The sequence below is a fragment of the Henckelia pumila genome, chromosome 3 (genome assembly GCF_033568475.1).
Source record: "Henckelia pumila isolate YLH828 chromosome 3, ASM3356847v2, whole genome shotgun sequence".
NCBI lineage: Eukaryota > Viridiplantae > Streptophyta > Magnoliopsida > Lamiales > Gesneriaceae > Henckelia > Henckelia pumila.
The window spans coordinates 199,098,101-199,121,890 of record NC_133122.1 but is presented as its reverse complement, the minus strand read 5'-3'; the positions used below and the strand labels follow the sequence as shown (position 1 = coordinate 199,121,890).

At 34.5% G+C, this 23,790-nt stretch overlaps 4 protein-coding genes across 8 annotated transcripts; all 4 read left to right on the top strand.

Annotated features, from left to right (window-relative positions):
* Positions 1-237: 237 nt before the first annotated feature.
* LOC140887097 (protein LOL2-like) lies at positions 238-2,583 on the top strand. The gene is made up of 7 exons (XM_073294132.1): positions 238-480; positions 867-980; positions 1,095-1,205; positions 1,417-1,541; positions 2,008-2,088; positions 2,175-2,246; positions 2,348-2,583. Exons 2-7 carry the CDS (start codon positions 869-871, stop codon positions 2,378-2,380), a joined length of 534 nt encoding a protein of 177 aa, XP_073150233.1. The 5' UTR covers positions 238-480; positions 867-868; the 3' UTR covers positions 2,381-2,583.
* A 121-nt stretch (positions 2,584-2,704) lies between these two features.
* LOC140887096 (CASP-like protein 1B1) lies at positions 2,705-4,172 on the top strand. Its single transcript, XM_073294131.1, has 3 exons — positions 2,705-3,358; positions 3,521-3,644; positions 3,855-4,172. The coding sequence occupies exons 1-3, from the start codon at positions 3,123-3,125 to the stop codon at positions 4,101-4,103; spliced, it is 609 nt and encodes a 202-aa protein (XP_073150232.1). The 5' UTR covers positions 2,705-3,122; the 3' UTR covers positions 4,104-4,172.
* A 5,592-nt stretch (positions 4,173-9,764) lies between these two features.
* Positions 9,765-14,959, top strand: LOC140886386 (lysine-specific demethylase JMJ18-like). Of its 3 annotated transcripts, none has more exons than XM_073292943.1 (11): positions 9,765-10,895; positions 11,072-11,137; positions 11,276-11,353; positions 11,446-11,952; positions 12,032-12,253; positions 12,347-12,508; positions 12,598-12,966; positions 13,053-13,728; positions 13,829-13,932; positions 14,023-14,220; positions 14,333-14,959. In XM_073292943.1, the coding sequence occupies exons 1-11, from the start codon at positions 10,884-10,886 to the stop codon at positions 14,681-14,683; spliced, it is 2,745 nt and encodes a 914-aa protein (XP_073149044.1). In that variant the 5' UTR covers positions 9,765-10,883; the 3' UTR covers positions 14,684-14,959. The 3 variants fall into 3 exon arrangements, with proteins under 3 accessions (XP_073149044.1, XP_073149042.1, XP_073149043.1); XM_073292941.1 differs by having other exon boundaries at positions 9,765-10,904; XM_073292942.1 differs by having other exon boundaries at positions 9,766-10,895; positions 11,066-11,137.
* Positions 14,960-19,549: 4,590 nt separating this feature from the next.
* LOC140891445 (primase homolog protein) lies at positions 19,550-23,299 on the top strand. 3 transcript variants are annotated; one of them, XM_073299935.1, is made up of 14 exons: positions 19,550-19,870; positions 19,970-20,103; positions 20,480-20,535; positions 20,616-20,667; positions 20,759-20,869; positions 21,388-21,468; positions 21,928-22,008; positions 22,195-22,260; positions 22,341-22,457; positions 22,564-22,611; positions 22,713-22,798; positions 22,923-22,983; positions 23,058-23,185; positions 23,240-23,299. In XM_073299935.1, exons 1-13 carry the CDS (start codon positions 19,687-19,689, stop codon positions 23,136-23,138), a joined length of 1,158 nt encoding a protein of 385 aa, XP_073156036.1. In that variant the 5' UTR covers positions 19,550-19,686; the 3' UTR covers positions 23,139-23,185; positions 23,240-23,299. The 3 variants fall into 3 exon arrangements, with proteins under 3 accessions (XP_073156036.1, XP_073156037.1, XP_073156035.1); XM_073299936.1 differs by lacking the exon at positions 23,240-23,299 and having other exon boundaries at positions 21,931-22,008; positions 23,058-23,230; XM_073299934.1 differs by lacking the exon at positions 23,240-23,299 and having other exon boundaries at positions 23,058-23,230.
* Positions 23,300-23,790: the final 491 nt, after the last annotated feature.

Sequence of the window (23,790 nt, the reverse complement as noted above, 5' to 3'; positions counted from 1 at the left end):
CAAATTTCAGTTTGTATTTTAAGAAATGTTATATTAACTTGGCTCAAGTCCAACAAACAAATTAGTTTGAAAATTTATATCGGTCAAATATTCGTTTTTTATTTGTGAACTTTCGAAAAAAAATGTTTTGCAATTAAAAAAAACAAAGACCAAAAGAAAGGTTATAAATTGTGTTCAAAAGTCAAACTTTAGAGTCGTTATAGAAACTTTCATTATAAATACGAGGATAATGATATTTTAACATGAAGCCTTCGTTCTCCGTTGAGGGTGTCAACCACGAACTCGGGAAACTTTCAACGGGGAAAGTTGAAAATTCAACGTTATTTAATCCAATCGCGGAGAATTTGATTGCGATTTTTATTCATTGATTAATGATTTTGTTGCAGACCTTCCCCATATATTGATTTTATTGGAATCGACGATTTCCCTTTCTATAACTCATCAGATTCTTGTTTGCTCGTCGTATGCTCCTCCTGTAAGGTATACTAATTCGGTTAGGATTGGGAAAAACTCTTAAATCCTGTAGATTGTTTCCTCAAAAGGTTAATTTTTCATGTTTTGCGCTAGATTATTGAACAATTTTGAGATTATTGAACAATTCATCTCTTCTTCTGTTTTGGTGGGTTGTGTGAAATTTCTGTGAAAGATCTTTTTTGCATTGGGCAGTTGTTATTTGGCAAAGTTATTTTGCATCAATAAGGTTAAAAACCTATCACTGGCGGCAGCATTTCTCTCAGAAAACATTTTCTTCTGTTGGTGATTGGATATATTTTATCTGAACTTCTGGAAAATGGTCAAGAAAAAATAAAGAGAATGTCGAATCTCAAAAGTTTTGATTTTTATCCTGAAAATTTTGAGTTCTGTAGATATGCAGAGCCAGCTTGTGTGCGGTGGGTGTAGGACTGTCCTGCTTTATCCCAGAGGAGCAACGAATGTTCGCTGTGCAATATGCAATATGGTTACTCCTGTGCCACCAACTGGTAATGCTTGAGATTCTTCTCCTTGATGATACTAGTGAGAAAGCGTTGGGCATTGCACTGCAACTGTATTTGTATGATATTCAACATGGGCTGAGTCTTTTTTAGCACGCGCAGGCATGGATATGGCTCAATTAATATGTGGAGGATGCCGGACCTTACTCATGCATGCGCAGGGGGCTACCAGCGTCAGATGCTCTTGCTGTCATACTGTGAACCTGGTGCCTGGTACCAATTTAATGAATTGGAATTTTTATAGCGATGCCAAAATCCCCTTATTATTTAAACCTTAACCCCATCGATGGTTTTCCTGCTGTCTTTGCTGCAACAGAATCCTTCTTTTTGAATGTTGGTTCCTCGCTGATGTATATGACCATGGAGTTAGTTATCCTAGTTTTTCCTTCTCATTTGCTTACTATCTCTATGTATGGATTTGCAGCAGCGGCACCAATGCCTAATCACGTTGCTCATGTCAATTGTGGAAACTGTCGCATTGTTCTGATGTATCCAGCTGGAGCTCCATCAGTTAAATGTTCAATCTGCCACTATATTACAAATGTCAATGTTGGTAACCCTTCACCATTATATTTACCATGTACGGTGTGCAGTTAAAATATAAATTATAATCTCTCCCTTAAGCTGACAGCTGAAACATGAGCCTTTCCCCCTCCTGCGCTCCTCTCTATGACTCTACAGGATTGCTTTGGAGCTATACACAAGAAATTGTCCAACTAATATGCTATAGTTAATGAATACCTGTTGTATTTATATTGACAAAGAGGGTGCAAACTGAAAGTTGAATAGATTCATACTTCTAGGTAGTCGGAGTGAGTTGAATTGTGTTGGGAACATGTAAAACAGCTTACAAATTGTTGCATTTTCTGTGGTAATTTGTCCCTCGTTTATCTTTTAAGCAAACCAAACAACCAAATGTTTAGCCTCTGATACTATCCGTAGCTCCTGGACCCTGGTTCTCCCAAATTCTGTAATTAATCTGGATATTATCGTTCCTTATTTATATCTTTTGCAGACGGATGACACCAGGTCATCCCTTCAGGTGCATCGAACTGTTGTGAATTCCCTGCGGCCATCAGAGCCATCTACTTCCTCGGTGAGCCACATGATCATGCATGTGTTGCACTAATACGACGGCTGATTAAGGAGTGATTTTTTTTAAAACTTCCTTTTTTGCTACAGGCAAGAGTCCCCACTCAGAATCAAACTGTTGTCGTGCAGAATCCCACGACAATTGATGAAAGTGGCAAGTTGGTGAGTTCTTCATACATTTCACTTCTTGCTTCTCTGTTTTATAGTACAACGTTGCTGTTTATACACACCTGGGGCTTATGTCATTTATTATATTGCCATAGGTGAGCAACGTTGTCGTTGGAGTGACAACATAATGGTAATGGCAATGAAGTGGGAGAACCAACCAAGTTTTATAGAGACAACTTGTGCATATATTGGCTATGAGATATATGGGATTATAAAATTATTTGTAAAGTTCATTAAGAAATCTGAAATTTCTGTACCATGTGGGTGAACTTATGAACCTTTTGAATCTACAGCTTTCTGCAATTATATTAATGAAAAATTTGTTTTGTAACAGCAAGACAGCAACTTAGTAGGGTGAATTAGCATTATGGTATGGTTTTCAGAAAAACAAAAAAAGTCATAACCTATCCACTTAAACTTGAAAGAATTATGATTAGTTTATGTAATCGGTGCTTTTTTCTGTTCTTTTTCTTTTCTTTTCTTTTTTTTTTTGAAAAAAAAGGTGGAAGAACAGAAAATCCATACATATTTTGATTTGATTTGTGGGCTATTTTATCAGTAATACCTAAAACACCGAAACTTAGCCTCTTTCTGAGAATATAATCAATAAATAACAATACAATTGTTGCAAATCTTGTACAATTTAAGAATCCATATTAGTTCCTTTTTCCAATCAAGATTCACCTAAACATAAGTCCCCTTCATCGCTTTTCCCAACAACTAATAAAACAAACAAGCAAGTGATCGTTAGCTAGCCAAACGAACCAAAAAATTATTTTGTTAAAAAAAATTTGGATCTATTAACTCTGTTCTGCCACTCTTTAAATACATTTATATCTCATCTACATTCTCATCTATCTGATATTCATCATGGCTTCGGAAAGAGTTGAAAGACCCGAGGTCGGTTCCGACCGAGAACCGACCCCTAGTTCAAGGGTGGATTGGGTAGTTCCCTTGTTGAGATTGCTAGCATTTCTTGCAACATTAGCAGCCACCCTAGTAATGGCGCTCAACAAAGAAACCAAGAATGTGCTCGTGGCTACGATCGGAACCACGTCTATTTCAGCTACTCTCACGGCCAAATTTCAACATACTCCAGCATTTGTGTATGTTACTGGTCCTACTATAACTATTAATGTTAATACTGGTATCATCTGGGATTCTGGTTGAAGTTAAGATTTTATAGTCAACAAATTAACTTGAAATATTTCCTTTGTTGAGTTGAAATAAACATTTTTCTTTCAATTTGTTGATTGTGGGTTTTGTAGGTTCTTTGTGATTGTTAATGCAAACGCTAGTCTCCACAACTTATTGATGTTGGTGGTCAGTTTTATTGGATACAAGTTTGGTTTGAAGGGACATGCACCCCTGGCAATTGCAATCTTGGACTTGGTAATAGAATACTAAAGTTTGTTCAACAGTACTTGCTTAATTGTTTGAGATAGACATTTATCATACATGTGATGCCGCCAAATATAGATAAACCTGTATAGCAAAAACATTTGTAATACTTGATAAAATCGGCATTCTTTTCCCATTTATGTTCCAGCTACTACCAAGTACTCGTTTCTTGATTTTGATGATGAACTTGCTTATGGCCAGATGAACGTGGCTCTCGTCTCCGGCGGCGAAAGCGCGGCGGTTTTCATGGGGCAGTTGGGTAGGGATGGGAATTCTCATGCACGGTGGAACAAAATATGTGATAAAATCGAGAGCTTCTGCGACCGTGGACGAGCAGCCATGGTTGCATCACTCATCGGACTCCTACTCATGATCATCGTCACCATTATTTCCATCATCAGACTCAGCAATAAAAATAAGAAGCTCGTTTCTTCTACCAATGTTCCTTGATCATATATCGATCTTAATTTCTTTCGTTGAACTTTTGATTTCAATATGTTTTGTTATTTTTGGATTATGGGTTTATGTATACTCTATAAATGATATATATATTTCGCTTTTGCATTAATGTGCTCTTTTTATCGTCATTTTTTAAACTCCCAAGAAGAACGCACAAAAATATAGGATGCGAATTCAATATCAATGAAGACCCAATACTCGAACATCAATAAATTTACCTCGTGTCTTTTCAAGACTAGGTCAGGCATACTGTATCGTATCAAAAAACGTATGTTGTATGTTGTATCGAAATTATGGTATAATAAAATTTTATCGATATTGTATCGAAAATTTCAGCAGTACCTATAACTGTCATACTGATTATATCAAAATTTTACGGTATATCGAGATTTCGGTACGATATCGGTGTTTACCGTTTTATACGAATTTTTTTTTATATTTTTTAAATTTTATAAATTTATTGATTAAAATTATTATATATATTTAAATTTTTATATAATATTTCGGTATATCTGTATACTGGTACATACCAAAAATTTCAAATTTCATACTATCATCGTACTGAAAAATTTCGCATCGTACCGAAATCTTTGATATATCGAAAATTCGGTATTTTTTCGATATCCATACGGGGGCGGTGAAAGAAAGTCACAGTGATAACTTCGGTATATTAAAATTTTGGTATTTTTTCCCAACTTTATTCAAGGCAGTGCTCTCAAGGAATATCCAATGGTCGGAATAATTTTTTTTTTTTCAAAGGTAAATTTTATAAAATCAAACCGGGGGAAATACAAAGGACGACAGGTTAAGAGCCCGTCGGTCACGATCAGTCGAAGAACCAGCCGATCTAGCTAGTGAATGAGCCATCTGGTTCGCTGATCTATAAACAAAAGATAAAATACAAGATGGTAGTTCTGATAAAAGGAATCTACAATCTTCCGCCAAAAGGCCTAGGCTTGAAACATCCATCACAGAAGAATGGATGACATTGATCACTAGGAGCGCGTCTGATTCGATGATAACGTTGATGAGCTTTAGCTCCTTTATCCAGCTTAGAGCTTCGCGAATTCCTAAGGCTTCAGCTGTAGACGAAAGGAAATTGCCTTGGAAGAATCCATATTTAGCATTGATAATAGCTCCGGAGGCGTCGCGAATAATACAACCATAACCCATGCGAGGTGGATCCTTGAAAAGAGCAGCGTCGACATTACATTTTACAAAATTTTCTGGAGGGAAGGTCCAAACATGCGTGGACTGATGGGCTGAATGAGAAGGACTTTTATTCCTTGAATTAGCTATCAGCCATTGGTGACAGATATTTATCAATATGTGATATAATGGACAATTTTTGAGGTAGTGGAATTCTGAATGACTATTTTACAAAATATTTCTCTTTAGTTTAACTAATTTAAATCTATATCATCGTAGTTATTAATGCTAATTAATAAGTGCAATAAAGTTCATATGATTTTTAAGTTGCAGATCACTTGCAGTGGGGACTGTGGGTATATATAAAATTCCGGGTCAATGCATGCAATTGTGGAAAAGATTGCATGTAATTTTAATGCATATACTTTTTGAACTCGTAACTATAATTTCATGATTTACTAAATGCATTAAAATTATAAAATGAGTACATGCATTAAAATTATAATTTCATAATTTCTCGTATTGCGGAAAGGAAACAGCATAAAATCCCATCCCAAGTTCGAAGCATTAAATATATTCATGTATTTTAAAATTTGGTACAAGTTAGTGTAATCTTTTTATTAATGATAAATATTTTGTCAAGTTTAATGATATTAGAGCAATTTTTATCCTACCAGCTTTTATTTATTTATTATTTGAGAGGATCCTATCACCTTTTATAGCTTTTGTCTGTAATTTTATGTCTTCATAAAAAGAGAGAGAGAGAGAGTATTTTGGAGAAGTGATATTACGGGAAGAAAATTTGACATATCTTTCTTAAAATTCAAAATTATTTATTTATTATAGGATTTCTCATTTAATTATATGTAGCAGACTAAAATCAACTTTTTTTCACTCATATAGAACAATTCAAATTTTGGAGGTTTTGTTCCTTTGGAAATTATTATGTGTATGAGGCAAGAAATCAATCCCAGATTCTCGATTGGGTAAGTTTTTTTTTACTGCAATACGATAAATTTTTACTTATTCTAGTCATGAAAAAATTAATTACGTATGTGTACTACAAATTTATTATCAATAAATAAATAAATTACCTATCTATTATCTATTATCTATTACTATATATAAAGAAAGAGGACATAATAGAAATCGTCATTTAGTAAAGTTTTTTTACATTTCAATAATACCCTTCTAACTTTCAACCATCCATTATCCACTTTTTTTAAAAACAAAAATCTCATCCAATAATGTTAATCTACATATATTTTTTTCTCACAATCTAAACATTTTTACACACCAAACATCAGTATTTTGATTGGTTAATCATTAAATCTATCGGTGGATTTTCAAATTATAAAATGAAAATCTTATCATATGATGTAAATATTAAAAAATTTATTAGGTTCCGATTTATTTTTGGATATAAAAAATTGTATAAAAATTTCATTAAAAAAACTAATTTAAAAAATAAAATATTTCAACGTGTGCATTGCCGCTAGTAGGTTGTACTTGGCAATGCCTTGATTCCCGTACCCATTTAATGTTAGGAGCGAGTTTTTTTTTCTTTTTTTTTATTAAAAAAAATGTCTCTTTTCTATTTTCATTAGATGTCCAAATTCCCAATATGCTTATTTTTTAAAGCCATTGTTTGACCTAAACAATTTTTAAATAGATCATGTCCACTTTGCTACAAAGTAGGAGGAGGGCCGGGTCATTATCAATTCCACTTTGATTTCAGCGAAAAAATTAAAAAAAAAAAAACGAAGAAGAAAAAGAAAAGTAAAGGGATTTTGATTTCCTGATATATAGTCATAAAACGAGTACATTATTCATAACTAGGAAAATTATGACAAACAACCTTAAAATTTGAAAATAACAGTACGGTATTATCTTTTTTTTTTTAACTCGTAACTATATTTTAAATTATAATTTCAATTCTAAGTTTATTGCATCTCTAATTTCGTTTTTTTTAGATTCACATCTCTAATTTCTATACAAGCATGTTTAACATTAAAAATGACATGCACAAATTTTTTCCCTTTAAGTGGTAACTATTTTTTGGGTTATATACATCCGTGAAACAAGTAGATTCAGATCATATTTAAAATAAAAATAATAATATTTTTAGCATAAAAATTAATATATTTTTAGTTGAGTCGAATATGAGATCAATCTCACAGGAGTTATTGTGTTTTTGATATACCAAAAATATACTCTATCTCCATTGAATAAAAAATATTAAAATCGATTTTAAAATATTTATATCTATCCATAACTATCATCTTTCAATAAAATATTTTTTATCGTTATCTATATTTTGAATTTAAAATAATCATATCACTAACAATATAAAAATTTATTATAGAAGTTTCAGTTTTAAAATTTAAAATTTTAATTTAATATCTATACTTTTTATGCAAAAAATATGAAAGAATAAAAATCAGACATATAACTCCTACAAATGCGATAAATATGCTCGAGTTTTTTAATAAAACAGGAATGCAGTGTACTTGATTTTAAAAATACAGTGGTGTATTGTCGAAAAAAAATTACAGTGGTGTAAAAACGTACTAATTTTATATTTTTTTGTACATTTTTACGAGGGTGACGTGGAATAACATTTACCCAATATTATGTATTAATGGGGTCAAGTAGGAGTGAGCAAAAACGAATTGATTTGGTGATTGGTTATATGATAAAACTCGAAGCCAAGCTACTAGTTTATTAACAGTGTCGGACCTGAGTTTTGTGAGGCCTGACTCCTGAGGCAAATATAAAAAAATTGTTGCCCTTAAAGCTTAATATTTATATATATTTTTATCGATAAATATGATAATATAAATAACATGACTTCTACAAATAAAATTAAAAATAGATGTCTTTCAAAAAAAATAGATAAAAATATGTCATAAACAAATATTAATAAAGCCAAGATCATCCAAAAAATATATAAAATTAATGTTTTGAACCGGTAAATATTTACTTGAATATTGATCAGTCTCTTAGTTTTGAAAGTGAAATATTGATTAATTTTGCATAATAAGTGTTATCAAACACTTTTTTTTTTCTTGATTGATGTATGCTCATTTATCTTTCTTATAACAAAGTAAATTCAACTTGAAAATTCCTCTTTCGGTCAATACAACTTTTGATGGACACAAAAATTATTCAGTTAAGTGTTGGAAAATATCCCGAAAAGAATCTATAAATAGAGATCGAGTGATAGTGAGCTTGACTATCATAGAATAGTGGGGATTTGATTTTTAGCGCAAACTTGATAGATAGATATTTCGTATTGATTATCAATTTTTGCAGAATATTTACGAGAGATAAAAAGATAAATGGACAGTGAGACCTCAAGTCTTCATAACAGGCTACTATAAATTAATTATTATTCATGAGATGAGGTCATAAATTAATTATATATACTATACTAATATTTTTTTAAAATTTTGGGGCCCGATACAATTGCCTCAAATTAGAACTACATGTTCGGGCCTGTTTATTAAAAGAGTGATCTCTGTCTCAGATGTTTGTATACGTGAAATATGTCGACTCATTCTATAATTCGATGAAAATTAATATTTGTGACATAAATATATATCATTAACGATAAGTTTTATTTTGGTTTAACTCGACGAAAATTAATATTTGTGACATAAAACATAAATCATTAAGAATAAGTTTTATTTTGGTTCAACTCGACTTAATTTGAATGATCAATTATAATTTTAAGTCGCACGAGTTTTTTGTGAAAAAAATTATCTATCATCCTCTATCATACTTCAGAAAAGAGAGATACTGATCTTCTATATCAATTCAACTTCTTTTTAAATAATTGAAAATTTTAAAATTTATAACCGTAACATCTACTATTGTTTTTTTCATAATACTAATGATATGATATAAATTAAAAATCAAATAACTATACATATATACTTTAAGATATTATATCTTTACAAAATCGAATTGGTTCGATTTGACTTAGATTTTTTAGAAATTTGGTTCGATTTGTCGGTTTGGTTGATTTCAAAACTAATTATATTAGCGATCGACTAACAAATTAATCTACTATTTTGGTTCGGTTCGATTCGGTTAGTCTAGTTTTTGCTCATCCCAATCATTAGAGAATCTTGTACCCAAATTGTACTTTGGTTAGCAAATCAAGAAAACAATGGGGCACACGGCGCAGTCCCCATTCTATTAAATTAAGGATTCGTGAAACCGTCCTTTTCAATTTCGTTACCACTCGGTTTCTTGATTTTTTCACGCACATACACACACGACACGAGGACTCTATCCTCCTTCCTCTCTCTGCATTAAGATCCAACTCCCTCGATTTCTTTTAACATTTTTTTGTTTTCTATAAAGCAATATTATAATAAGATTTAACAATACATATCTCTGTTTTTGCATATTTTTCAAGTGAAAAACAAGGAAAAAAGAATTGGGTTACAACGTGGAATTCTTGAGCTGTCGCTTTGAGGTAACCCTGGCATTCATGTTTTCATCTTCTTGAATACTTGTCAACGTCTCCGCAGTAACTAAATTCCCATTAAAAAAGGACACGCCTATGAAGCCCCTTTTGTTCTTATTTAATATCATTGATAAAATTGAATGCCATTTTTTTTTGTTGGTCAAGTAGTTGTTTGTTTTGTTTTGTTTTGTTTTGTTTTTTATTTTCCCCCATACCCTTTATGTTGTGGTTAAATATTTAATCTGTACCTTCAAGATTTGATTTTTCACCCTTTTGTTTGAGTGAAAGGTATCTTTATCTGCGTGTTAATTCTGGGATTTTGTTGAAATTACCTTTAGTCTGGAGGATCTTGGATAATAAGTCCTTTTGATTTTTTCATGTGATTTATGATATTTTCTGGGGAGATTTCGTGGAATTTCTTAGGGCATTAATGAATGGGCGAAAAAGTAGAAACTATTTGGCTTTACAGTTACAATTTGGTTTCCCTTTATTTTCAACAATTGTGTGTACATGTAGAGATTTTCAAAGATTCGGGTCTCAATCGATTTCTATTAATTCTTGGTAAGTTATTTGTTTACTGATCAAATACATAATTGCTTCATTCCATAGTATGTGCAAATCTGATTACTTTTCTATTGTCTTCCAAGATTTTGCATCGTATATCACGAAGGCAACACATGTCTTTAGTGTTTGATTGTTCCGTGTGTTTTGTGGTGTAAACTGCTTAATTTATTCTGTATTCAGTTTATAATCGGTGTTTTCTTCTCAACCATGTTGAATATCTTGGGAAAAATTGATCTTCAAGTAAATTTGTTTAATTCTTCCACAACAGTGGAAAATAGAAGGAAGGTAGGTGATAATTAGACATAACATATCAGTATCGTAAGTGATTAGTGAAGAGGTACTGTTAAGGCTGAGAATTGCTCAAGCAAAATGTTAATGCCTACACGCATGATCCCAGTTAACAATCTCCATTAGAACATGAAATTAAATTTTTATTGTTTCAGATCTGAAGACGATTAGTTTTGTTCAAGAACGGTTCCGCGTATAGATTCTATAGTTTCCATTCTTACGGCAAGGCCTGAACCATCCATCAGCACGATCTTTTGCTGCTAACATACGCTTCAACCAGAGACTGAATCATCATGAGAATGAAGGTTTGCATCGTCACCTGAATCATGCATGATTTTTACCCTTACGAATCATTTTATATTTTACATATCGTATGCCACTCTCATATTTCCAGTGTAACTCGGGCTTTGATTTTTCATTGATCGGTTTCTTTAGAATATGAAATAGCCAAATACTCATAATACTTTTCTTCCAGGAGCAGCATTCCAGAAATATGCCGAAAAATGATGACAGCCAAAAGAATACAGGCAGTCCGCTGAATGGAAAGGTGCAAGAGTGACGGAATTGCAATTTCCTCCATAATTGTTTTTGAGTTGTTTTTTGATAAATTTATTTATGCTTATTAGAATAGCACTTCTTCGTAGTTTTACAAATTTTTGACAAGTTTTCTATTTGTGAAGCGCAGGTATCTGCAAGATGGGTTCCTTCTGCAGCATGTAGACCTTTAATCCAAGAAGCTCCAGTATTCTATCCAACAGCTGAGGTTCATTTTTTCTTTTGCAATCTGGAATAGAGATCATAATGTTACTATCTTGTTGTACCTTATATGAAGTTGAAATATTCTTCAATTTTTAGGAGTTCGAAGATACCCTGGGTTATATAGCGAGCATAAGGTCCACAGCCGAGGCATATGGCATTTGCAAAATTGTACCTCCTGCATCTTGGAGTCCTCCTTGTCCGCTAAAAGATAAGAGAGTATGGGAACACAAAACATTTTCTACAAGAATTCAGCAAGTAGATCTCCTTCAGAATAGAGAGCCCATGAAGAAAAAACTAAAGCCAAAGAGAAAAAAACGGAGGCTCTTTAACACTAGACCGAGGAGACGTGCTCATCCCGATGGTTATGAATCATGCGGTGCATGTGATACTGAAGAAAAGTTTGGTTTTCAGTCGGGGCCAGACTTTACCCTTAAAGATTTTCAAGGATTTGCAGAGGAATTTAAAGAATCGTACTTTGGATTGCACGACATAACTCAAGAATGCTCTGGTGAGGCTGGACAGGTTAAGAAGGGGTTTCCATCAGTTGCTGACATTGAAGGAGAGTATTGGAGAATCATTGAGGAGCCTACAGATGAAGTTGAGGTAAGGAACACTAAATTTAACCATGTATTTCTACGTTTCTTCAGATCCTTGTATTATATGGTTTGTGTGACAACAATAGGTATACTATGGAGCTGACTTGGAAAGTGGAACATTGGGGAGTGGATTCCCTAAAGAATCATCGTCATTAACAGACTCTAAGATAAATCAATACGTGAGCTCTGGGTGGAATTTGAATAACTTCTCACTTCTCCAGGGCTCAGTTCTGAATTTTGAAGAGCACATCTCTGGGGTAGTTGTACCATGGCTTTATATTGGAATGTGCTTCTCATCGTTTTGTTGGGTGAGTTACTTTCAGTAACTTACCATCTATGTGAATTTACTTTTGTATGTTAGCCTGATTCTTATGTATATGATGGTTCTTATGTGATTAAAGCATGTTGAAGACCACCACCTCTACTCTCTGAACTATCTCCACTGGGGGGATCCAAAAGTTTGGTATGGGGTGCCTGGAAGTCGAGCCTCAGAATTGGAGGATGCTATGAGGAAACACTTGAAAGATCTATTTGAAGAACAACCGGATTTACTTAATGAATTGGTAAAACATAATCCTCCATGTCTTTTTCTTTTTGGCATCACCACAATTTTATGCTACATCATGTATGACTTTATCACCACTTGTGACAGGTTACTCAGTTGTCTCCTTCGGTTTTGAAATTAGAAGGTGTACCCGTGTATCGAGCGGTCCAGAAATCTGGGGAATTTGTTCTTACCTTTCCACGAGCTTATCACTGTGGATTCAACTGTGGCTTTAACTGTGCTGAGGCAGTAAATGTGGCTCCTGTAGATTGGCTACAACATGGACTAAATGCAGTTGAGCTGTATAGTAAACAGTGTCGCAAAACGTCATTGTCGCATGATAAGTTGATGGTGGCTGCAGCCCAGAAAGCTATCCGGGCTCTCTGGGAGATCTCCATTCTCAAGCAAGAAAACTCCGACAACTTGAGATGGAAAAGTGTGTGTGGAAAGGATGGGAAGCTTACCGAGGCTATTAGGGTAAAGTGGCAAAGCTGAATTTATATCCATGTCTGATTCCTTGTTTAATATCTATGATATTTATTACTCTTTTGTTTGAATTGTAGAGGAGGGTTCATTTAGAGAAGAAAAGAATTGAGTGTCTTCCACAAGTTATCAGCTTTCAGAAGATGGAAAAGTATCTTGATCTGAACACAGAGAGGGAATGCTTTGCATGCTTTTATGACTTGCATCTAACTGCAGCTTCTTGCAATTGTTCCTCGAAAAAATTTGCGTGCCTTAAACATGCAAATCTCATATGTTGCTGTGAACCAGACAACAGATTTCTCATCGTCCGTTACACCATTGATGAACTGAACACATTGGTTGAGGCACTGGAAGAATGCACGGATGCTCTCAAAATATGGTCATCCAAATACTTTCAGATGGCATCGTTAACTGATAAAAACTATGATCATGACAAGCTGGATCGAGGCAAATATGAGCATGGAATACACCACCCCAAGACAGAGGAAAGAATAAATAGGAGTGATTGTTACTCATCTGAGTCAAATGTTGTTACAGATGGTGGCGGGCCTTTAGGTTCAAGAAATACAGGTCCATCTTCAAGTGTTCCATTCAATAGCTTATTGAAAAACGATCCGGAGGAGCATTTATCAAACAAGATTTCTGAGGTTGGGCCAGATTCTGAAGAGAGGCTTGACTTATACGTTGAAACTATAAATTTTGGTTCTGTTGTTTGTGGAAAACAGTGGTGCAACAAGGCTTTCATATTCACGAAAGGTATGTGTCTAGTATATACTCGTAGTGGACAAAAATTTCCTTACAGTCTTCCATAATTATTTGCATGGTTCTTACGGTGGGTCATGAATGACTTATACAGGATACAAAAGCCGGGTGAAATTCTTTAACATTTTAAATCCGATGATTAGGATTACCTATACATCAGAAATCCTTGATGGTGGACTCCTGGGCCCCCTATTCAAGGTAATCTTCCTAGGTTCCAGTATTAAAAAAACCCCACCTTTCATTACTCTCGCTTCAACAACCATTCTGATAGAAAATTTCAATTATCAGGTTAGTCTAGAAGAGCATCCACACGAGAGCTTTACAAACATGTCAGCACAGGGATGCTGGGAAATGGTGCTTCAGAGACTTAACCAAGAAATTACGACGCAGGCATGCCTATGGAAGCAAGGATTGTCTCCATTGCAGCCTGTTAGTGAAGTGGATGGTCTTCAAATGTTTGGATTTCGTTCTTCATCCATCATTCAGGTAAATCCGGCTTCATTTTATTTAGATCCTTCGTTGAGATCTCAACCAAGAAATAATATGGCTACTGTGTTCATTTGATTATTCAAGAAAATGCTAATTAGAGTATATTCAGGCAATTGAGGCTCTGGATCCGCATCACTGTTGCGTTACATACTGGAATCACAAGCTCGTAACTGAGAAGTCATCAGAAACATGGTCCGGCGAAGGGGGGAAGATAGCAGAGAGCTATGCAACTGACTCGGCCTTGCAGGAATCTTCTGGCAGGTTAACTCTAGGTAGTGATAATTTTTTGTCTGATGATGAAATACGGCCTGTATTCAGAAGACTATTGAGGAAAGCTGATTCTGAAGAGATGGAAGTAATGCACAGAATATTGTGCCAAGAATCAAGAAATCATCTATGGAGAGTAGCTGTTGAAACACTGACAGAGGAGATCCAAAGATTCCCAGCAATAAAGAAATAATTGAAGTGGCAAATCTTTAACATTCCACCATTCTTTTTGGGGTTATGCAGCCCTCTTTTTTTTGCCAATTCTCATTCTTTTTCAACCTTGGTATAAATAGGGAAAGTTCCTGGTTTAGCTGATGCAGATTTTAGAATCAATTTTTTTCCCAGTATCTTCAGTGAATGACCGACACAACTTTTGACTTTTTTGTATAGTTTAGAGAACATTATTATTGAATCTAGCTTGTAATAATTTCAAAATAGTTTCTAAATATTGAAGCCGATCTTTCTTCTGTTATTACGCCTGGTTGGCCGTGTTGGGCATAGCGATTGTTTTATTTGATGATTTTTTTGATTGATTGATATGCACTTAAATAAGATCACATCACAGAAGAAAAAAAAAACGATTGTTGTGGTACATAGATGAAACTATCTCGAGTCATTGAACTTGCTAACAGATCACGTCTCAGCAAATATTGAATTCTTGAAAACAAATCATATTAGCCCAAGAAATGCTTACAAGACAGTACTCACTCAACAATTTGACTTAAAAGAATCATAGCAAATCAAGAATCCATGACGCTTTCTTACTGCTACATTTCTATGATATGCAATCAACTTGATAGATTCTTGGATGCAAAAACGGTGCAAATGACACAAAAGATAACCAAAAAGTCAGTACACGAGCATGCTGCAGTACTGGAGCTAAGATCAAAAATAACCTCCCCTGAGAAATTCTGGTTCGGCGGTACGTGCGAAGATTTAGGCCTCGGGGGCTTCTTCTTATTTTCCTTGGGTGGTGAAAGAAGACCATCTCCGCCGTAGAGAGAGTAATCAAGAACGTTCTTGATGCCATGGAGGGAGAATGCGGGGTTCACAAAGATATCAGGATGCGTGATTTGTGAGTCATCCACAGTGAAATTTGAAGGGGAATTGTTGGTGATGAGAATGTATTTGGAGGGCAGCAGAGTGGGCAGGCGCGTGTGAGTTTTGAATTGTCTGAGATCGGAGAAAGTCAGGCGCTGCGGGACTATGTGATACGGTATGAGAAAAGGGTTCGCGGTGGCGGAAGGGAGCTGCGACTGGGAGATGGCATCGTTGCTTGGGATGAAGAGCGTAGCTGTCAGGGGCAGAGACGAAGGGTCGGTGGAAGAAAGCACGTTAGCCCAACCCGCGAAGTCGCCGGCCCCGATTAGCGCGTCGATTATCTTGTTCAGTTGATTTTCTTGAGGAGTCTGATCAGCAGGCGGCGGAGGTGTCCAGCTCGTTAAGGTGGAGTTTTGTGGCGGTGGTACTAGAGGTACTGGAGGTGGTGTCACCGGTGGATGAGAGGGTGATTGGGACGGCGGGTTTGAGGGTGGAGGGGTACTTTCTGTGGCCGACGTGGGGCTGAGACTGGTGGTGATAATGGCTGCCACAAGGAGGAGGCGGCGGCGGCGTAGAAAGGAGAATTTTGACATGAGTGCTTTGGAGTTCATTGGTTTCAAGAATTTGCATGTTCATGCAGGATTGAGATACTCTGTAGCTAAGTTATATATATATATATATATGCGTCAACTAACTCCTAACCAACTTCCCATTTCAACCACTTGTGATTTTGTGGAAAATTTTGAAAAATTATTGAGTCGTAACCCGAATAATTAATTGGATATGAGTTCGAATCTACTTTAGAATAAACAAAATATTCATGTTATAATTGTTGAATAGTATTATTTTTTACAGTAAATATAAACCTAATCGATTTGAAAATTATTTTAAGAAACGTTCTCCAAAATAAAATAAAAACACTCACCACATTATCTTTATAACAATAATTTTAAAAAAGAATTGGGTAAAAAGTGAATTAAATTAAAGAATATTAATGCTAGAGGTACAACCAATATATCGTACAACGATATTTACAACAATTATGTCGTGATATTTTACTATTATCTCGTGAGATTTTGATATGATATCGTGAGATTTTGCATTCAATGTATCGTGAGATTTGATAAATTTAAATTTTGTATTGAATTTTTTGTGGTGTAAAAATTGTTGTACAAATTTGGTTGTACATATAACATTCCTCTAAATTAAATTATATGTTCGAGATTTTAATTATATATTGAGAGTAAACTTTTTAACCACCTTGAAGTGATTAAAAGGATCAAAATCTTCCGTCCTTCAACTTCTTTGAATGATTCATTTTCAATTCTAAATTAAAATTGAAACAAATTAAATATACGTCCGTATGTATATTAATATCTCCCCTTTTTTCGATTTTAGAACTTATAATAATTTTTTTGGAATCCAACGATGGAGTTTATAATATTATTTTATGATCTTCTTCCATTTATTTTCCCTAATTAGAAACGTGACGTCAAATGTAACGTGAGAAATCATTATTATTCCATAATAAAATTAGAATAAAAACTGAATTAAAGAGCATTAACGGTGAAATTAGACTAATAAATTGATGCATTAACATCATTTAAGCTTTAAATTATTGTTATTAGAGTGAAAGAATTAATTAATTAATTAATTAATTAATCAAGAAATTCAATTCGACAACACAACCGTTTAATTTCCATAAAATACAATTTACACTAAAAAGCAAATACAACTCTTGCATGCAGATAAAGAAAGAAACTTGAATATCATTTAAACATAATTAGGCTGTAAGATTATTTCTAAGGCAAGGCAGCAAAAAAACATTGCCTGTCTTCCAATATTAATTCTAGCTAAGTACTTGTTGGGTTAATTAAGCAGATGGATCAAGATCAACTGTGTTCAGTGATTGGACAAATTTCTTGGGAACCAAGCATTTCTCTGCAGAGAACAACTTCTCTTGAATCAATGGAGATTGAAGAAGATCATGCAAATTATAATAATGTTCTTCTTCCTCTGGAAATGATGATTCTTTATCCTCCTGCGTATATATCGCATCACATTATTAATCTTAAATTGTTACAGAAGTAGTTTAATTACACAGATTTATGAATAATCATAAATTCAATTACCTGGTGACATGATGATTTCGTCATGAATTCAAGAATCCCAACTTGAGCCTGCAAGAAGTTGATGTATTTATGAGCAGCACCAAACATTTCAGCGGTGTTCATCTTCTGCCCACCAGGAATCAGCTTCCCCAGCTGCTGAGTCTTGTCTGTGATCTTCCGCCTCCTCTGCCTCGCCGCCACGCTTTGCGCCGATAAGCCTCCGCCTCCGCCTCCGCCTCCGCCGCTTGTTGCAGGATGCTGCTGCTGCCTCTTCTTCACACAACTAGTATCACAGCCGATCATATTGTAATTAAGTACTGGTGGAGCCAATATCGGAGGATCCGGCAACAACAACGAAACTTCCTGCGGATAATCTTGAATTAACCCGTAGGCTCCAAAGTACTTTTGGCGCTTGGCCGCGGGGACTACTTGTTGGAAATGGGCAGCTGCTGCAGGGAGTATTCCGGGCAAATAGTCGTAGTTTTGATCAGATATTGAATAAAGCATGTTGTGATGGTTGAAGAGATCATGATCGGAGTAGTCCGCGAAGCCGATATAATCGGAGCAAGCTTCGAGCTCCGAAAAGCAGAGCTGCTCATGACTTGTTTGATCTTCTTGAGCAAAAATGGTACTGGTTTCTGCATTGAAGTACGTCTGGTGAAAGGAATCCCAGTAAGAGTAGTTACTCAAAGCCATAACTGATATATATAGAAGAAATCAAAAAGTCCCTAATTAGATTTCAAGAAGAATATTATTTTGTTCGTTTTTTTTGGGAAGAAAAAGACATGAGTAGTAGTTGAATATCATTAGACACAGAGAATTAAGAAAGAAAAGGGATCGATATATAGAGGGAGGAGAGAAAGATGGGGACGTGGGTTAACTTCCTCCTATTTATGAGGATGGCGGTTGCTTATATATAATCCTTTTTAACTTTCATTGCTTCTTATAGTATGCATTGTGTTAAGAAAACATAAATTTTCTTTCATGTGATTGTCCAAAGAGTTATGGTATACCTATACATTTACGGTTACACACAAGTACTACACGTTAATTTTAAAATTATAAAATGATTTTGAATGCACTGATGAAATAATATTTGATATTTTCGTTAGAATAATACTATGATTTGAAAGATTTCATGTCACCTTGTGTATTTGTACTCGTTCACGTGACATTTTTCTTTTCGAAAAAACAACATAGCGTCAATTAGTTTATTAATTTGGTTTACAAATAAGTAGCAAAAGGTAGTATTTTCTTGAAAATAGAAGCCTCAAATTCGTGTTTATGTAAATTGTAATTGAATCATTGATAGCGTATAAATATTAACGAAAACGATCACGATCCTCGTTTATTATTTTTTTTTTGTTCATTATATTTTCAAAGTTTAGTTTTTTTTTATAATAATTTTTGATTATTTTAATTTAATTATTGACATGACAATTGACAAGTCGACATCTAAAGTTTTTTGGTTCCAACTTGTAGCTATTTTTTAATAACACATCAATATTTTACTCTGTCACAAACTAAAATAATTAAAAACTAAAAATTAAAAATGAGTAAACCAAAATTAAAATGTACTCCCTCCGTTCCAATTATATTGTTCACATTTTTTTTTTATTTGTCCCAAATATATAATCATATACCATATTTAGTAATATTTTTTACATTTTTTTACTAATATACCCCTATTAACTATACCTTGAAAATTATATAATTATTTTTTAATATATTAAATAAAAATAAAATAAAAAGTTTATATAAAATTAACTTTTTTAATAATTTTTTTTTAATCAAAAAACAAGACGACAATATATATGGGACATCTGATTACTAATTATTGGAAAAATAAAAAACTATTTTTCCGAAATATTATCTAATCGACTAATCCACGTCTCCTCAACGCCTCCACCACCAACATTTTGGATTCCCAAACCCAATGCAGTGAATAGTGTTCCTCAAACATTATTCCTTGTGTTTTTTATTCTCGAGAAGAAAATGGCCTATTCACCGCCGTCTTTCAGCTCCAGGAACAGTTGATTTTGAAATGCCTTTTCTCCTCACATCACCGCTACCGAAACCGCCACCTCCTTGTCACCCGAATCCCAAAACTTTGTCAAATCTACCATCTTTCAGTATATCGGCCTTTTCGACAAAGCCCGTCTCCTGGAATTTAGTTCACAATTATGGGTTCCAGTTTTTGTCTCATGTTCGGTCTGCCAAGACGACAGGTTAAAATTTTCGTAGCGAGTCTAGATGAGAAGCTGTTTTATTTGGCATCTTTATGTCAAATGCAAATAATTGATTATGTCGCTGTTTTTTGTCCTTAGAAATTATAGCTGAGATGGATGAGACGGGGGAAGAGAGGGCTGATTTTACCAAACTGAGGGAGAAAATGGACACCCGTGGAATAAAAATTGATTCTTGTACACCTGGACTGTATGATCTTTTAGTTTGTCCCAAGGTATGTCTTTCTCTGGCGTTCTAAGTAGTTGTTTTTAATATTCTACCAGCTATTATGGTTAATTTTGTTCTATGAATTTGCTTGGAGCTAAATACTTAATCAGGGAAATGCAGCGAGATGAAGATGTTTTTTGTATGAGATTTTACAATTCTATGTCTCAATCAGATAATGACTAGAGATTATATTCGACTAACATTCAATGATGCTGGTAGGCGGATTCTTGATAATCATGTCATTGAATGTATAGGCATTTTTCATGTAATCATGTTCTCCTCTCTAACTTTATCCACCATGATGATGGTAAATTTAGTATGCGTTGTAGAAGCTGCTGAGGTCTAAAACTGGCACTCAATGAATCTACCTTCTTTTGGTTCAGTGCCAAGGTGGACCATCTATGCAGAGAAGTCTCTCGTTTCATGTTGGCCAAACTTGGTACATTGCCTTCAAAATTTTTCAAGGTTACACATTTCTTGAGTTTGATTAAGTATATACATTTATATAATATATATTAGGAGTTATGCAATGTGGAGATGTTTTGATACACAATGTGGATGGGCAGGACAGGTGGCGTGATGTGGTTTTGTTTACAGCTTCTCTCTTTTCTCTAATGTCTTGAAGCCATATTTTTTTTGAGAGATGCTGATTTTGATTGCAGGTTGTTGCAAACACTAAAAAGCCTAATCCTGGTGGCGATCTTCATGGGAAAGTCAATTCCATTTCGCCATCGACAAGGGAAAGTCTAAGGCTAGAGGTGTTGGGTGAAGAGGTAACAAATTTATCAAACTGACCAGAACTTTTACATCTTATGAAGGGTTTCAATTTTATTCAACTTACTGCATCGTTGACATGATTCGGTTGTCCAAGGTTTTTGAAGAACGAACATTTGATTTTATATTTTTTTCTTCAGCCTTGTGTCTATAGACATATTGAAAGGGATAGTCTAAGAGAATATGTGGTCATCAACTTCTTTGTAACAACCTCACGAGTATCAAAATTTAGAAAGTCTAAGACTAATAACTAGTAATGCAAATCTGATTGGAATTTGAGGAGCGAGTCAATGAATCCTAGTGATTCTAAGTATTCTGTTATAGTGCAGCTGTGTCACTCTGCTGCCACTTCCTAGGCAGCTTCAATTTCTTGATCTTGTTTCTTTTGGAGACCTGGTGGAAATTGTCTTAGAAGACACATAAGTGATGTGAATGATGAGGATAAGTTCCTGGTTCTTCACCAAGGTCTCAAGGAGTTTTCACTTCGAAGTTTATTTCAAGTTATCTTATGTTTCAGCTGGTAGATTACTTTGCTGGAAGAATGATATCCAAGGAAACATTGCAGAGAAATAAAGTGATGCAAGTTTCTGGTGAAAAGGTACGGATACTCACATTATATACCTCTATTTCAGATTGTAATTTGTATGTGGTCCAGTTCACTATTCCTGTTCAAATTGAAGAGTTTTTGGGTTCATAATTTTTATAGAAAATACGATGATTGTATGTGTTATGTGCAGCTTCAGATGATGTAAGTTTCTTTTTATTAATTTAAGATAAAGAAAATTCTGGATCTTACTTGTAGAAGACAGAGAAGCTTTTAGTGGTAATGAGAATTTAACTTCCATGGAAGTAGTAGACAAGAATAGTTTTATAAGCACATGGATTTTTTCACCTAGAGCATGGGAAGCCCGAGTGGCAGTTGGCATTGGGAAGAGGATTTTCTTTAGATTCTTTATCTTCGTCCTTTTGGGAACCAATGCCATGTGTTGTGGGATTTGGGAGTTCTTTTACTTGGTGCATTGATGCTCGTGTTATAGTTTGTAATTTCTCAATGCAGAAGATCATTGCCTTTACTTACAGACAAAATGGGCTACTTGTTGGCTGCAAGTACAGAACAATAGAGAAAAAGTTTTGGCAGGTACTTCACAAACATCAAAAGTCTACTTTGGAAGTCCGCTTCAGCGAGTTACTTTCAAAGCGTAACAAGCATGATTATTTAGTCCTTTCGGTTAAAGTATTATGCATCCTAGTTTCTGAACAGACCAACAAAGTAAAACATCTGTAACTGACCTGATTTTTGTAACTTATTGTCTTCAAATTTCAGGACAGCGGTACTGAAAAAATGTTATATGGACTGGACGACATAACGAAAGCAGATGAGATTATCATTGTATTCACTCGAGCATTTTTCTGTGATTGACAGATTCATCTCTCCTTGCTCCCTTCCTCATTTATCTTTTTCGAATCCAGGTTGAAGGTGAGATTGATAAATTGTCAATAGAAGAAGCTGGCATTTTCAATTGTGTAAGTGTTCCTGGAGGAGCACCACAGACAGTTTCGATCAAAGAACTACCATCAATGGATAAGGTTCAGTCGGTGGTTCTCCATACTCTGATTCTTATATGCACTCATTAATCAATTGTTGAAGTAGAAGTTGAGCACAAAGTTTCAATATACTGTGCATCCTTATCAGGACGTGAGCTTTCAATATCTATGGAACTGCAAAGACTATCTGGACAAGGTTCAACATCTAAAAATCAAGATTTATGATACCTCATTGATATTCTATAGTTTGCCCTTAAGTGGTCTACTGATCTTATATGTGCTTGTAAACCCTTTTAGGCGTCTCGAATAATCCTGGCAACTGATGGCGATATACCAGGCCAAGCTTTAGCTGAAGAGCTTTCCCGCCGCCTTGGAAGAGAAAGGTTACTATGCTCGAATCGCGTCATCCCTATTCCATTGCATCTGTATTCAGTAAAAAATATTTTTTTTTAAAAAAAAAAGCCGTTTTACCGGACGACATCTCCTTTGATGGTCTTATGTTTCCAGGTGCTGGCAAGTAAGTTGGCCGGAGAAGGATGGGTCGAACTCTTTCAAAGATGCAAATGAGGTAGTATGACTGTATGGATATTTTTCCATTCACCTTTTATATTGATTTGACCATATTACATTATCAATGCATAGGTTCTCAAGAATTTGGGCGCAGCTGCACTCAGAGATGTCATTAGCAGAGCTAAACCATATGAATCACAGGATTTTAATTGATGAATTTCGAGATGGTGTCAAATTTTGTATTAATTGAACAATGGAATGATCAAATCATTCCATTGTTATAATTTTTATTTGCTCAGCCCAACCCTCCATCTTATCAAACTAACCAAATTAACCAAATGATTTTATTATATCATAACAACATTTTTATTTTTAAATTTCTTTTCCCACCATTCAATTTCAAAAATTTATAACTTTTATTTTTAGAATTTTTTTAAAAAATATTCATTCTTTATTTTTTTTTCACAAGACATCACATAGCGCGCATGTACTACAATGCACTAGTATATAAGTTGTTGCTCAATCTTGAAAGTTTGTAGGGTCTTGTTCGATCAAAATACAGAATGCTTGGAGTGTGTTTTTACCCAAAAAATGTGTGGCATTCTTTTGGAAAACAAGTAAAATGTGAATATGTTCCATAAACAATAAATTATATATATATATTCGAAATTAGAATAATAACATAATACACCATAAATTTATACTTGCACTTGAAATTTCTGTAATGAGAAAATTGCCACACAATTTATAAGGAGCAGTACCATCTCGTGAACCACGAAGGGAAACCAGTTACAATATCCCAGATTACAACTTGAGGAACAGAAAAACCGAACAAAGCTAGCTTATGAGCTATGGAAATAGATTG